This window comes from Gopherus evgoodei, chromosome 7 (genome assembly GCF_007399415.2).
Source record: "Gopherus evgoodei ecotype Sinaloan lineage chromosome 7, rGopEvg1_v1.p, whole genome shotgun sequence".
NCBI classification, from domain to species: Eukaryota; Metazoa; Chordata; order Testudines; family Testudinidae; genus Gopherus; species Gopherus evgoodei.
The window spans coordinates 44352196-44368234 of NC_044328.1; the positions used below are offsets into that span (position 1 = coordinate 44352196).

At 42.4% G+C, this 16039-nt stretch overlaps 1 protein-coding gene across 1 annotated transcript in view; it reads right to left on the reverse strand.

The window, feature by feature from the left end:
* The window catches only part of COL13A1 (collagen type XIII alpha 1 chain), a 165485-nt gene that overhangs the window by 54286 nt on the left and 95160 nt on the right, over positions 1 to 16039 (reverse strand). Inside the window, exons 17-21 of the mRNA XM_030571227.1 lie at positions 14263 to 14289; positions 13422 to 13457; positions 10925 to 10987; positions 10021 to 10047; positions 1641 to 1685 (exon numbers count right to left, since the gene is read on the reverse strand). Coding sequence (XP_030427087.1) covers positions 1641 to 1685; positions 10021 to 10047; positions 10925 to 10987; positions 13422 to 13457; positions 14263 to 14289 — 198 coding nt within the window. The remainder of the gene's footprint in view (positions 1 to 1640; positions 1686 to 10020; positions 10048 to 10924; positions 10988 to 13421; positions 13458 to 14262; positions 14290 to 16039) is intronic.

A 16039-nucleotide genomic window follows, 5' to 3' on the forward strand; every position in this document is an offset into this window, starting at 1 on the left:
CCAAAATAGCAAGGATGCTGTGCCACCAAAGAAAGACATCACTGGCTTAACTCACACAGAGGAAACAACGTATCCCTTCCCCCAGATTTAGGTGTGCTAATCTAGTGAAGTTGAACCCATGACCCCATAGGAGCAGTGTTGAGAAACTGATGATGGAGACGTGAGGACCAAATATCTAGTTAAATATTTGAATCCACACTCTTATTAAAAAACAGTCCCTGAAAAATATGTCCAATGACAACAGAAAGAGAAAATGTTCTTGGTCTTGTTAACCAGCATCATTCTGTTTTACCACAGAAGACATAAACTCAAGTATCAGATTTGCAGAGGAAATCAATGAAGCCAGATATCACTAGCAAAAAGACTCTCGAGCACTCAGATTCTTGTGTCATTCTGCACGGCCGAGCAAAACACCACCAACAAATTATGGACTCAAATCCCGCCCAGGAAACTGAGATGGTTGTTTATTGGACCCTTGGGGCAGGTGCTCTTGTGGGTACGATTATATTTCCCTCAGTGACAATGGTGCAAAAACAAAACTTCAGCATCACTCCTTGGCTCAGACTAGATATTTTTGTATTCTAAGTGTTAGTGCTAGTTAGATCTTTGTGAAAATGTTCAGTTATGAAAGCAAACATGAGGAGTAATGACAATGTGGGAAAGGAGATGGGGGAGAATGAGATGAAGCAGGGTTAGAAAGAAGCTAACAGGAGGGTTTGGGGAACTTAACGTAGCAGATGAGAGGCAAAAAGAAGGAAGAGAATGAGTTCATAACTGGGAAGAGCTTGGAAAAATTCAAACAAGGAGAAGTGTGAAGCAGGGGAAGGGCAGGATCATACCTCTCAACTTTCTGAAACAGAAATCAGGGACAAAGCTAAAAAACACAAGGACAGAAGATGGAAATCAGGGATTCCATGTAATAAAAGGGTGAAAAGCATTCAGAAATGTATCAGAGGTGAGTAGTTTTTAGTAAATATGGGCCCGAGTCATGAAAGGGATCATGTACAAATCATGTATTGGGGGTTAAATTTTACTGAATTGATGCTATTCCTGTTCCTTATTTTTCTACTTTAAAATTGTAATGAGTAAGTCTAGTGATCTTTTCCAATATTAATTTCAAACCTGTAACACATACACACAATGGCTCTGATTCACCACTGCATTCTCCATTTTGATACTGGTGTAACTCCACTGATTTCCATGGAATAACACATACCTAAAACTGGAGTTGGCAGGGGTAAATTGGGTCCACTAGATACATGTTCACAGTTTATAAAGTGCTGATATCTTACCAATACTAATTAGTATTACTTCTCACTTGAAAAAAATATTACAGGTCTGATCCTAGGAAGTGCTGATCTCAGTGGAATAAAGGACTCTCAGTTTCTTGCAGGATTAGACCTCAAAATGGGAAGAAGCATTGGGAATAGGCATGTCATTTCTTCAGTAAAACTTTTCTCCCATTATCCCTTTGATAAATTAGGCCCTATGCTTTGCATTTTAGAAGCGGAAAGAAAATGATAGAGAAAGTGAGAAAAATCATTGTAGAAACCAAATTGGGGCCATCCCTGAAAGTCAGGGACAGTTGAGAGGTATGGGCAGAGTCAGGTGGACAAGCTCACTCCATTCCTTGCAGGTACCTTAGCTCCATGTTTTCCTGGCAGCCCTGGCATGCCCCTCTCCCCCTGGAAATGGAATGAGAAACAAAGTTGAGAGGGACAAGCATGAGATGAGTCTTCAGGAGGGTCTGTGTCGGTGATCGCTAAAGCAGTGGTGGACATTATATTTCACAAGATGTCACAAAGTTCTTGTTAGGGAGGCCAGAACCTCCTTACCCCCAACTCCTGCTTTTATTTTCAACAAGACAGTCTCTCTTAGTCAGAGCTTCTCTTGTTGGGTGCCTCCTAGCACCTGGATGGAACCAGGAGGACGGCAATGGCATGTTCTGTCTCAAAGTGTTACTCCTATTACAGTGTTAGGACAATGTGAGCCAAATTATTTTGTTACATCAGTGATATAAATGAGAGCAGAACAATGAGATCCTTATGTTTAAACCTTGCATCTGCTGCCCTGAAGAGCTTTCTAACACCCAGTGCCAGCTCCTGAGCAGAACATGGGTATGGAAGCCATTTCTTTATTTCCATTGTAGGATTGGCACTGTGCAAACATCACGATATCTTTGGGCAGAAAATTCAGAATGCGGTATATACAATACACTGATCAGTATCTCTATAATTATGTAGATTTACCCCAGGACAAAGATAAACCTAAAGCCTATAATCACCATCTCAGGCAAAAGCTGGGGCAGACAAAAATGCCTTGGCTATACCCAGAAGGTCAACAGACTTGGGCTTTGTCAGATCAAAATGCGTTGATGGGTGCTTCTTTCTACTTTTGCAAGAGTGATTTTTTGCTCTTCATGTTGTCAATCCAGTACTAAAAATCCTAAAGTAAAGGAAGAGAGTATGTTCCTACCTTTAACTTTTTAAAAAAATAGGCAGCAGGTTTAAAACAAACAAAAGGAAGCATTTCTTCACACAACGCACAGTCAACCTGTGGAAAAATCCACACCCCTGAGCGACATCATCAGACCGACCTAATCCCTGGTGTAGACAGCGCTGTGTGAATAGGAAAGCTGCTCCTGTCGACATAGCTACCACCTCTCAGGGAGGTGAATTAACTATGCTGACAGAGAAACTCTCCTGCAGTTGTAGTAGTGTCTTCACTAAAATGCTACAGTGGCGCAGTGTTGAAAGATCTAAGTGGCTTAGGAGCCTGAGGTCACGTCTACACTATCCTTTATGCTGGCAAAACTTATGTCACTCAGGGTGTGAAAAAAACACCCCCCTGAGCAACATAAGTGTCACTGGCATAAGTGGTAGTGTGCAAAGCAGTATGTCAGCGGGAGAGCTTCTTCCGCCAACATAGCTACCGCCGCTCCTTAGAGGCGGTTTAATTATGTCGATGGCAGAGCTCCCTCCTATCGGCATAGAGCAGCTATATGAGCAATCTTATAGTGACACAGCTGCATCAGGACAGCTGTGCCACTGTAAGGTCTGTAGTGTAGACATAACCATGGTCTCTTTTTCAAAAATGACTTAGGCACTTACAATCCTAAATGTTAACGATTTACAATCCTAAATGTTAGCGATTTTCAATAAGATTTAGGCTCTTAAGAGCAGATTATTAAAGGTATTTAGGCACCTAACTCCCACTGATTTCTAAGAGAATAAGGCACATATACACATTTAAAAATATGGCCCTTAGGAGCTTGTCACGTCTGAAAATGAGACATAGGCTCCTAAGTCACTACATCCTTGCAGCACTGAGTGGAGCAATGCCTAAGTGCCTTCAAAAATCTGGCATGCGGCAACGTATGTGCTAGCATTTTCACTACTTGAGATTCAGCATCCTAATCTGCAACACTGCAATTCTAAGGGGCTTGTTACAGGCAGAAATTAACCTCCACCTGCCTTATAAAAGAGTCAGGACCAGCTACAGAAAACAGACTACCCCTGCCTTAATGCACCCTCTACCTAAAAAGATAAGACAGACAAAGGGTGGGAGGGAAGACAGGCCTGGAAGTAAAGTAACTTGCCCAAGGTCACCCAGCTGGTCATGGGGAGAGCCAGGAATAGTACCGACCACATCTCTTGAATTGTACCTCAGTGCCCCATCCACTAGCTCACACTGCCTCTTAGCCTGGGTGGGAATTGTGAAATTCAGCCCACACTTCTGCATCCCAGACATCAAGACAGTCTATGTAGCTTTAATATTCACTACATTGCTGATATTGTTTGTGATACATGAGACACACACTGGATATGGATATTAGCATTCCCATCCCCAAGACAAAAACTGGAAGAAAGTGAGTTTGCAATCACTGACACAGGATTCATGTATGGTCTATGGGTCACAAGTGAGGTAGCAAGGTGTCCACAGCCAGCAGATGGCTCAGGAAATGAAAGCTTTAATTTAAACAATGCCATTTGCATATACAACTAACAGTTAATGCAGGAAAGGAAATGGCTTTCATGACATAAGCTTTCGGAACAGCATGCTGAGCAAAATGGAGGAGAGGCAGATTTGTTTCAAAGATAAACTTGGAAAAGTTACTGTTTCTTCAGATGTAATCTGGATTGGAAGAACTGCACTGACACCAGACTTCTCATAACACCCCAGCAGAGGGCAGTGCAAGACCTCAGTCTAAGGACCAGAATTTCCAATCATGTTTTAGTCCCATACACTAGCAATACCTCCTCCTGCCCTCCTCACCCATCTTCAGGCCACAAGTTGTATGGAGCTTCAATGTTTCTAACGGAGAAATCTGAAACCTCCCTCAGGTCAGTAGCGGATCGGAAATCCCAGATTAGGAAGCTGCCTATTGCTGGTGTTTAATGAGACGACCACATTCACAGACAGTGGTGAAGCTCTTATTTAACTCTCTCAGTATTTCCCTCAAAAGTACTATGTGATGTTTTTTTCAGCAGAATGTTCAATGTTGCATTAACCTATTGGTATAGCTGGAAATTTCCAGGTGGGCCCAACCATTTCTAATATGCTGATCAGTATTAGTATTGCTTGCAACTATGGGTGTGTCTACACTGCAATTAAAAACCCAAGGGTGGCCAATACCAGCCAGAGGTGAAAATGGGCTTGTTTGGGCCAGCACAGCGTACTGGTAAGAAGTGGTCGCTGGTACGGGTCTGTACATAGCCCACGTTAAAACGATGCTGCCCCTTAATGTGACTACCCCTTTTACCCCCTCCAAGGCTGTTGGGGGGGAGGGCAAAAGGGGCAGCTGCCCCAGGGCCCAGTGATTTAAAAGGATCCGGGGCTCCCAGCCATCACCACCACTGCTACCGCAGCAGCAGCTGGAGCCCCGGGCCCTTTGAATTGCTGCCGGAGTACCGGGTGGCACAGGCTGGGCAGCCCTGAAGGTCTGGCTGGGGGAGGCTGACCCCCCAGCCTCACCCCCTTCTGCTGGAGGCCCCCCCCTTCTGCCAGAGGCCCTGCCCCTTCCAGGGCCCCAGAGCCAGGACCTCATACTGGTAAGACTTTTAAGTTACTTTCACTCCTGATATCAGCTGATGCAGGCTCACAGGGCTCAGGCTAAGGGGCTGTTTAATTGTGGTGTAGATGTTTGGCCCAGCCTGGAGCCCAGGCGCTTGGACCCTGTGAGGTGGGAGGGTCCCAGAGTTTGGGCTGCAGCTGGACCCCAAACTTCTACACTGCAGTTAAAGAGCCCCTGATCAGCTGGCATGGGTCAGCCATAAATGTCTAATTGCAATGTACACACCCCGTATGTATCAGCACTGAATTGGCTCTACCCATTATCCAAATGGGCCTCTTTAAGTAGCTCACATGCCATTCTTGAGCATATTAACCTCAAACTTCTGCATATTAACTCACGGAGGGACTCTGGGGAACTGAATACAGCTATAAAATCAAGGAAAGAGGAAATTCATAAAAGCAGAAAAATAATTTTTTTACCATCCTCTTTTCATTTCCTTACTGCTCATCTGTCATTTTAGTTTCCATATTCAACACTTGATATTTAATTAAGCCACCGCAAGAAACTAGTGTGATATGGGGCCAAGTTCCAGAAAAGTACAAAGCAGTGGGTGTTCAGTGTGAATAAGATACTCTGTGTAGACTAGGCCCTCCACACCCACTCTTTTGAAACAGAGAGATCACAGTAGAAATAACTACCAACCCTCTAAAGTGCAATACACGTGAATGGTAATATATATTGATGCATGAAACTTTACTGATGCAATAATAAGGATGCACAGTTAAATTAAAAGTAGTCAGGATATGTAAACATTTAAGTTTCTACAGCAACGCTAACATGGTCACCTTGCTCATATAAATATTTTCTGTTCCTGTTTTTCTGGATAAATAAGACATTTAGTAATAACACTTAGCTCTTATGTAGTGCTTTTTATCCAGAGAATAGGGATCAGCAACCTTTGGCATGCGGCCCGCCTGCATAAGCACCCTGGTGGGCCAGGCCAGTTTGTTTACCTGTCGCGTCTGCAGGTTCAGCCGATCGTGGCTCCCACTGGTTGCGGTTCGCCACTCCAGGCCAATGGGGGCTGCAGGAAGCAGCGTGGATCGAGGGATGTGCTAGCCGCCCTTCCTACAGCCCCCATTGGCCTGGAGCAGCGAGCCATGGCCAGCGGGAGCTGTGATCGGCCGGACCTGCGGATGTGGTAGGTAAACAAACTGGCCCGGTCACCAGGGTGCTTACCCTGGCGAGCCATGTGTCAAAGGTTGCTGATCCCTGCCATAGAGCTCGAAGTGCTTTACAAAAGAAGTAAGTTTCATTATTCATTATAAGGAAGTTTGGGGATGAGGAAACTCCAGCAGAGAGAGGTGAGGTAACTTGCCAAAGGTCACACAGCAGATAAGTGGCAGGGATGGGAACAGAAAACAGATCTCTTAATGCCAAACTCCATGCTCTGTCTACTGCGCAACAATGTATTCTTTATATCATACTGTATATTCTATAAAATAAACTGGATGTGCAATGTGGCAGTAAGAACCTTAACTTTTGCATTTCCTGAATTAAAAAAATGTTAACTATGTAATTTTAACATTGCACTAGCCTGTGCACATTTGTTCCCTTTGTGTATTCAGTCAGCTCTGCCAACTGATGTGGCAAAAATAAGATTCCTTCCTGCTGTCAGCCCTGTAAAACCAACCCAGCTCTGGGAGAGTGAACTGGATTCTTTTTCTGGCCTGCTCATCACTCACAGAATTGTTAACTGAGCTTCAGCTGCAGAGCTACCTGGGCAAACCCACTGTCTTCAAATTATGCCATCAGTTATACCTGAAGGCAATAGGGTCATGTAGGTATAACTAAGGGTCAAACTAAAGAGAAATGAAGTTATACAGGTGCACCTAAGAGCAACATTGGCCTGCAGAATCTTTATGACTGGGAATGGTGCCCAGGCCAGAAATAACCCAGTTCACTTTCAGATCCCAGATTTGCAAGACTAGTAGTTAGAATTTTTTTTTGAACTGAGCACACTTGATCTGGAAGCCACTGAAATGTGATAAATATGGAAGCCCACAATACCATTTTACAATTCCTCAAATGTCACTTGTCATATAAATGTGGCATTAGGTGCCATGAAAGACAGGACATTCTTCACAGCCAGAGTTTAAAGAAATGGATTGCAGCATTTCTCATGGGCACAGAAAGTACTTGCCAGTTTCCCTCTTTTGGCAGATCTACCCTTCCTTCCCTTGCCTTTCCTGGTATCAGCCTAAACACACTGAGGGTATCCCTAATAACGGAGAGTGCCACATTCTGATTAGCTCTCTGGCAGTGTTGGGTTGTAATAACGACCCCTAATTAAAAAAAGAAAACACTTCAAGCTTCCTTGCCTGTAGCCAGTTGCTTCCTACTCTGCCTATTCTCCTGCCTCTGAGAATGAGGGATAACCATTAAAAATAATTATAAGAAACTTCCTAAAATAGACCATTTAAGTTAAACAGAATTTGACAGGAAAATATATATTCAAAGGGCCAAATCCTGGTCTTATCAATACCACTAATAAAACTTGTATTGACTTTAATGGGGGCTAAGATTTAGTTCAGAACCATGGAGGCAGGAGGGGGAAGAAGCAAAGTGAGACACCCAGATTCTGCAACGAACATTGTAAGTTGTGGGAATGTAAAGTGAGAGAAGGTAAAATGTAATAAGGAACAAATGCTCAGTATGCAGCCAGATACAAAAAGGGAGCCTACATAGTCATTTTTAAAGAGTCAACGAATTAACAATATGCTGGGCAAATTCTGATAACTAGAGTCCAACTGTGACCCAAGCTACTTCTCCACAACCCTGTCACCGTTAATGAGGTTGCACATGTTTAACTCAGAGCAGAATGGTTTGAAGGGGAAAACAGCAAGGGCCTTCCCAAGTCCCATATAATCTTCTTTTGTAAAGAAAATACCTAGAAAGAAGCTACTCCAGAGAGGTCAAACACATGCACTGTCTGAACGTACATTGGTTGCTGATTTACTGCTAGTCTGGGATCTCATGCTCTGCTGTTATTCTTTTTCCTCTGAGTGGGGAAATAAGAGAACTGAGAACAAAGTGAGAATGACAGTAACAAATGGAAGAGTCTTAATAAACAGGGATAAATTGCACTTGGGATGGGAAAGTGGTCCTTTAGAAGGTGTATTGATGATCCCATTCCAAAATGTGTTGCTGGGGGAGTCGGGGGGAACTTGGATTGAATAAGGATCATAAGAGCAAGGATACATTTCCTGGGTCACAATTATCCATCGCTTTCCAATGTAAAATGTGGAGATTGCATCTGTGAATGCGTGTGTGAGTAACTGACCAAGAGAGATCACTGGATAGGTTTGAAGAAGCTTTTCTTTTTATGGCACAAAAGAAAATAACATATTGGCTTGCTGTAAAATGTAAATGACTAGAGAGAGAGGTTACCACATGTCTCTCTCCATTTCATGCAGTCTGCTTCAGACTAGCAGCTACCACTCCCAGTCTCTCTTCTTGTCTCTGTTGCTGTCCGAGAGACATCAAGGAAATGGGAAGGAAAGTTTGTGATAAGCTCCTAGGATCATAATACAAGACAGGCAAGTGATCAATGCAATTAAAGTTGACAAAGGGGATTAGAATGTTTGAGAGGCCGTCTCAGAATTGTCATCTGTTGTTGAGGGGTTATTTTAGTCTGGAGTTGGGACCAGGCAATTTTGATTTTGGTTCCAGAAACTGAATCAAAGGCCTATTAATCCATGTACTTAAGAGTGCATGAGGAACAGGTGACTGATAGCAGTGACACAAGTGAATAAAAACAGGCTTGGGAATGGATTCTACTTATAGCATTTTTCCTCATTTAGGACCATATACTGCTCTCGGTCATCCACCACTCATTCTACCTGTTAGTTTAAAGAGAAAGCATACAGTTGTTCAGAACCCAGTAATTTCATAGCTCTTAAAACCCATCTTCTATTGGTCTGATTCTGCTCTCATTTACATAAGTGCAAATCAGGACTAAGTCCATCAAAGTCAATGAAATTACACCAGTGTAAGAATGGATGTGTGGAAGGATCTTGAATTACATGCAGATTTTGTTTATGAGTAGGGTCTGCATAAAGCAATAATTTAGAAGATCTATTTGGTGTTGCTCTAGTTGATCTTAAAAGGAAGATCATTTGTTGCTGTAATATACAGCTATTAAATGGAGACCCCAGATCCCTCAAGAAGACCTCTTTAAATTCATTCTAACATGGGAGTATAGTTGAAAGGAACCTTTAGTGCATTAGAATAATAATCCCCCACAAAGGGAAAATGTATGTGAGTGCATTTGTTGCATGATTAATAAAATGTATTTCACATAATAAATATTTTAAATATACATGTCAGAGTTAATGTATGTAAAATATCATAAAACAGGCCTTTTCTCATTATACTTTATATGATATGACACAATATGCTTTGATTGTCATGAAAATGGCCAATGTTGTAAAGTTTTAAACAGTCTGTATTGAGTAATATATTTTAAATATGTAAGTGCAATAAATTTTAATCAAATAGATAACATATGGGCAGAAAACCGTTAGCTTGTAAGAAGAGCTGTCCAGCCTAGAAACAGAGGGAGACTGAAAGAATAGTGCCAAACCTCAGCCTCAGAGTTGCAGAGCTTGAGTAGATTTGATGTGTCAGCTAACCAGACTTTATGAGGAAACCCCAGCCCATCCCTTCAAATACAGAGCTGTAACAAATCATTAGTAAACTTCATAGCCGGAGAAATTCTTTGGTAAGAATCAAATTCCACCAAGTGGCTAAAGACAGCTTGTATTGCACGCGCATAAAAGATCCAGGACATGGCGTGTCTGCTTGTGATTAATCACAGCTCATATGTGTATTCCATTAAATATCCAACAGGTCTCTCTCAGGCCCAGCTCCCACTTACAATACAGTGTTCTGAATAGCAACTTGTCTCTTAAAATATGGTAGAAAATCATTTTTCCCATGCCTACCTTCACGCCAGTGTCCCCCTTTTCACCCTGTGCAAGGAGAACAGAGAGAGAGCAGAAACGTAGATAGACATATTGAACAAAAAGAGAAAAACAGTATAATCTTAATAGCAATGACAATAGAACGTAATTGATAGAGTTTAGCTTATGAGACATGCATGCTGTAGCTGCAGAGAAATGACCGAAGGATAAAGCACAATGACTGTAGCATCTCAAGGGCTGACTTCAGTTCATCCTTGCACACCAATGCAAGACAATGTGTAGAGGAGAAATGGGTGCATGGGAATGTTCTATACACACATAGGTGATCAATGTCTATGACATTCATCAGGATCCACTGGAGGCACTGACTGGGATTTTTAAAAGAACTGAAGGGAGTTAGGTACCTACATCCAACTAACTTTTATTGAGAGTTGGGCGCCTTGCTGCCTGAGGCCCCTTTGAAAATCCAAGGCATTGTCACTCAGTCAGCTCCAGTATCCAAAGCCAGAGGTTATGTAAAGGAGCAGCTCCACTAACTCCCAGATCTGTCATGTTCCAGCAGAAGATAATAGTCTGTGCACATAAGTCATTACATTACAACATATACAAGTGACAGAGCACATTGGAGCCAGGCCCTGGTTCCAGAGAGCAAGGAATCATTCTTGCCTTGAGGCCAGTGGCTGACAATTGTCCAGGCCCCATCTACAAAAACAGCTCTGGATCTTGTATGTCATCTAGACAGAGTGTGCAAAGAATCTGAGTCTATCTAGACGTTTATATCACATTGCTTACCATGTTATCTGAGACTGTATCATACCCCTGTATACTTGTGTTTCTGTTAAAGGGACACATGTCTGGGTGGCAATAAGTTGCACTAAGCAGATGGAGGTACTGACTAGCTAAGAATTGTTAGTTCAATGGTTACCTTGGGGCCAATAGGTCCAGGAAGGCCAGGTGCACCTGGTAGGCCAGCCTCACCCACCTCACCCTGAGAAGAGAAGCAAGAAAATGGAGGAAGAGGCAAACACACAGTCAGAAGGAAGAAAAGGGGCCTTCAGTATACCAAGAAATATTAACAAAGATGTGGGGAGGGAAGGACAGAGAACAGTCCCATAATACATGTGGCAACATAGCCTTCTTACCCTGCCCTGAGAGACATGCTGCTTAGCAAGAAACAAAGAGAGATGGAACACGAAAGACAGTTCCTCACAAATAGCCTGATCCCATCAGTATTTAAGTGCTAGGAACATGTATAACAATCCCTCATACAATACATTTTATTCATGGCTGAAGTGACCATATATCCACGTGTCCAGGTTTTTCACAGTGTAGTGTCCCAAAAACTTCTTTTGGGTTGCCTGAAAAGTCCCAGTCATCATGTTGGGTTGCTGATTTTTAATAACTAGAAAATGTTTGTTCAGGCTGTATTGCTACATTGAGTAGAATTTCCCCAGCGTTTACCAAGAACGAGCAATCTAGTGGTGCAACTATTCAACGTGATGAAGTGTTTGGAGTGAAGATAATGACTGCATGACTGCAGAGAGTATCAAAGCTGTTCTTTTTGCTCAAAGTGAATGTTAATGACACTGGTTTGATGTTCAGTTATAAGTTCAATGAGAATGGTGAGTTACTGGAAAAAATCTTCCATTCTGAGAAACACACCCGTGGTGCTGTTGAGTCAGAAGCTAACAGTAGTGACACCAGCAGATCTTTTTTTTTTGCCTTTTGCCTAGATATTTTATGACCCTAAAACATGTTGCCACAAAAGTATCTTGGTTTTTAAATGTGAAGATATGGTCACCACATCCCTAGTATCACAAGACTACCTTCAATACAAAAAAATCAAAATGGAGGGAGAGAGTTCTCCAAATCCTGAATCTACCCATTAGATAAGGGCAGTATAGAAGTTTCTCTTTCCTTTCATTGTCAACTCAGTGGGGAGGACTTTCTCCTCTGTGTTCATTCAATCCTGTGTTTCCTGCACACTTCCCCATTAATGGATCCCAGACCTGGGATCATCCTTCTCATAGTATGAAAGGAATTCAGACCCCTTGCTTGAGAAATAAATCAACTGGATTAACTGCCGTCCATAGGAAAAGATCTGGGTACAAACACCCATTAATATGCCATATGAGTGACAACCTCAGCACATTCGAAAGTTAAGAAGCCTCCTGAATGTTGCAAAGAGAAGGATGGATGGTTAATGAGAAAACCGACAGTTTGCTGAAAGAAGCAGCAGTAAATTTTGTGTGTGTCTGCAGGAATGGACTGTGGTCCACAGGGGCTATAATTTTCATTTCCTGACATAACAAAAACTTCTCAGTTTATGCAGAACTAATTAAAAAGCTCTCAGGTCTTGCCACTTCACCCACAGAGCACCCATAAAACAACGTATAGATAACACAGTATATACAACTGCCGGCAGTTGGGAATACTCACTTTCCTCTTCTCACTCCCTTATCCTCCTTGTCAATATTTCTCCCCTTTTATCCTCTTTCATTTCATTCTCCCCCTTTCTGTCTGTCCTTTAAACTCTCTGGGCAGTTTCAGCACTGCTGGGGCAAGGCTAGCCACATCCTAGGATGGGATTTAACCTCAGGGGTAGGCAGACAGTGTTTCCCCAGGGGAGTATCTTTAACGCGCTGTTGGAGTTTCATCCGAATCCAGCTGCCTAGGAATGACTTGAATGAACATATTCCCCTGGTACCCTGGCTATGCTCCTCTCTGGCCAGCACCATCTCATTTTAGGGCTGCTCTGGCCACCTCTGTGCCCCATAAAATATAGGGAGTGCAAGTGCCTTGCAGTGGGACAACTACCCTTTGGGCAGACCTTTCAATGCTAGAGATCCACAGCCCTGGGTAATACCAGCTTCTGCCTGGTAACCTGTGGCTGAATCAAATCTTCCATCATTTAATCTGGAGAACGATACATACCAGGGGGATTGTAAACACTATAGCTCGTTCCAACCCCCATTCAGACTGAGTGGGTGGAGAGGGAGGATGTCCGCACATGGGTACACAAAATAAATTTCAGCCAGGAAGAAGTGACTCTATAGGGGAGTTTACAGCTTTTCCTGCCTCAGCCCCTCCCAGAAGAAACTGCTGCAGGGAACTAGGTAAGCGTTGTCGCTATTGGGGAGTTGAAACTATTTCAGTACTTGGCTCTCTTAGCAAGAGTCACTGCAGGAAACGGTAGAGGAATGCTGGCTATGGGGGAGATCAGAGTTTCTCCATACCCAGCCTCTGCCAGCAAGTCACTCATTGCAGGAAATGATGGAAGAGCTCTGGTGGGGTGTGTGTGAGTGTGTGTGGTAGGGATGGCATTTCTCTGCTATTACACTCCCACCAGGCTTTGGTTCACTATAATGCATTTTAAGATACTTGATCATCCAGTTGCTCAGAAGTTTACCTCCCCCTCTTACCTTCCTCCCATGGTATCCTTGAATTCCAGGGTCTCCCTGCAAAAATCAAAATGAAGACAAGCTGATGATGCCAGGCTGAAAAGGAAAAATCCCTGTCCTTTCTCTGTGCATATGCAGGAAGAAAAATAGGACACTGAGTGAAATTCACCTTTGTGCAGAGAACCATAATGAGGCCTAGACACCATTTATTCCCCCTGGAGCTTTCAAAACAGGGCTTATATCCTATCCGAGTCCAATGCACGGGAGTGAGTTTTACTCTGCATGAATTACAACATAATAGGAAAGCTGCACCACACACTGCAAGGCACATCATTTGGTTTTGCTTTCAATTTACACAGTTAATCTGTCCTAAAGCTGCTTAATCTTACAGCTCTGTCTGAAGTAACTCAAGGAAAGCAAACTGGGGATTTTTTAGGCAAAAGATATCTCACATTTTATCAGTGACATTTCACAAGTTTGACAATTAAAAATGGGAAATTTGGCAAAATTAGTAACATGGCTACAAAATAAATTCATAAAATGTGGTAAATGTATTATGGTAAAGTCCAGCAAAGACATGTCTTGCAATTTATTTATTTTTTTGCAACATTTCCTGATGATGACCTCCTCCCTCAGACAAAGCTTCCATTGAAAACAGTAAGCCAGGAGTCTGGAATTGGGCCCTTAATCAGATGTTTCAGTCTGGTTATGAACGTTTTCAGAAGTATTATAAAGCAACCCTCTTTTCTCCCTCCTCCCCCACCTTTCCATAATGATCATGCCCAGCTTTGCTCACATCTATGCTAAGGGTTTTAAACTTCTTATCCTTGTTTATGCTTACAGATGATGAAAAATGTCTCACCTTTGGTCCAGGGGGTCCAGGTAAACCCTGTAGATAAAATGAGAACATATTCTGAGGTAGGGAAAACTGCAAATAACTAGAGAAGTGGGGTGCAGGTAATTATTTTTCTACTGGGACATCAATCGCTGCCTAGTTTGATTTTAAAGAGTTCATCGCTTTAGAATGTCACTGCAAAAATGATTCTCATTGTTGAGTAGATAAACTCTAAGGAAATACCAGCCAAGTCTCCCTCCCACAAATACTATCCCAAACCACCAGGCTTTGTCTCAGTAAATTTGAAAACCAAGCTACTTTGCCCAACGTGTCATGGTTTCAGAATATAATCTGGTTTATTTTTCTTGCCTATTTTTAGCTCATTCCCAGCTCACTGTATGTATACGCACTGGAGAAACAAAACCATCACAACTGGAAACTGGTAGTATTCAATAAATGGGTAGTCTCTTCCTTACGCAACTAGGAGATCTCAAAGGAATTAAGGGAGGGAGAGAGCTGGTATGGACTACCTGTCCTTTAGAATGCACTGTGGAATAACAGAAAGATCCTTTCTTCATGGTGGAATGTGCTATTATCAGATTTTGAATAGAGCTGTTCTTTTCTTCATTAAAAAGGAAATCTACCTGGGTGGCATGCTACACTTCTGAAAGTACTCTTTAGGGGCAGGAAACATGGGTTTTACTGAACATGGTTTTCTTTGACTTTCCTAGTAGTGGGAATATGTTCATAAGACTTTCAGAAGGAAGGGACACCAGTAGTTGTGCTAAATTAGAAATAGCCATTCAATCTGCACACATATCAAGCACTAGGTACTATACATGCCATATAAATGTTAATATCTAAAATTTCCATATTGCAGCTGCCCTTGTGATGTAAACAGTCCAAATGAGAAAGATGGAACGGATACCCCACATATATTCTGTGGCCTGAATTTACATTATTTTTGCCTGTTTATGGCCATTCAGAGGGCTACTTTGGGTTGAAAGATCAAAAGTGGGGATTCTCCAAGTCTTGAGTCTTCTGCCTGTAGATAACATGAACAAAGAGGCTTCCCTTTCCTCTGTTGACTGCATGTCCCTTTTCTGCAAGCAGGTTTGTAACAGCTATTATAAAAATTTGGGAATGGAAGTATCTTTATTTCTAGGTGTCTGGCATGTCAGAATGCCATGCTCCTCATTGTTAGACACAGGAACTGAGTAGTTGTTTCGTGTGCTACTAAGGAAATAACAGGTAATAGGCTTTACGTCTTCAACCATTACTGAGGCTTCCTGTATTCTGTTGCATGTGAGCAGCACTAACCAAAAGTTAGGCATCAGCATAAGCAAGCCCTAATTTTGCTGTTCTTGTCCTGGTGATTTTTTACCACAGATCCTTATGACCTTTCTCCATTCCTCCATCCCTAACTTATTATCAGCATCTCTTCTCAATTACTCAGTCCCTAGACACTGTTATCATTCTAGGCTACATAAAAATGTATTGACACAGAGGTGAAGTGAGGGGCTCACAGGGTAATGATCTGAGGAGTGTTTCACATATAGGTTACTAGTTCCAACCCATCTTAGATTAGCAAAGACCAAAGTTCATGCCTACCTGATGGTGGCCTATATGAAATGACTTGGTGCTTTCACTCAGTTCCTAGTGGACAGATGTCAGCATTTGTAAAACCTCATAACTGGTATTTTCTTTGGCAGAGAGACCAAGGACTGAAAGTCTGGGGAGACTAGATTACCTGTCATCCCCAAGAGTGTCCAGGTCAGGTTTGAGGCTCATTGATGGGTGGATC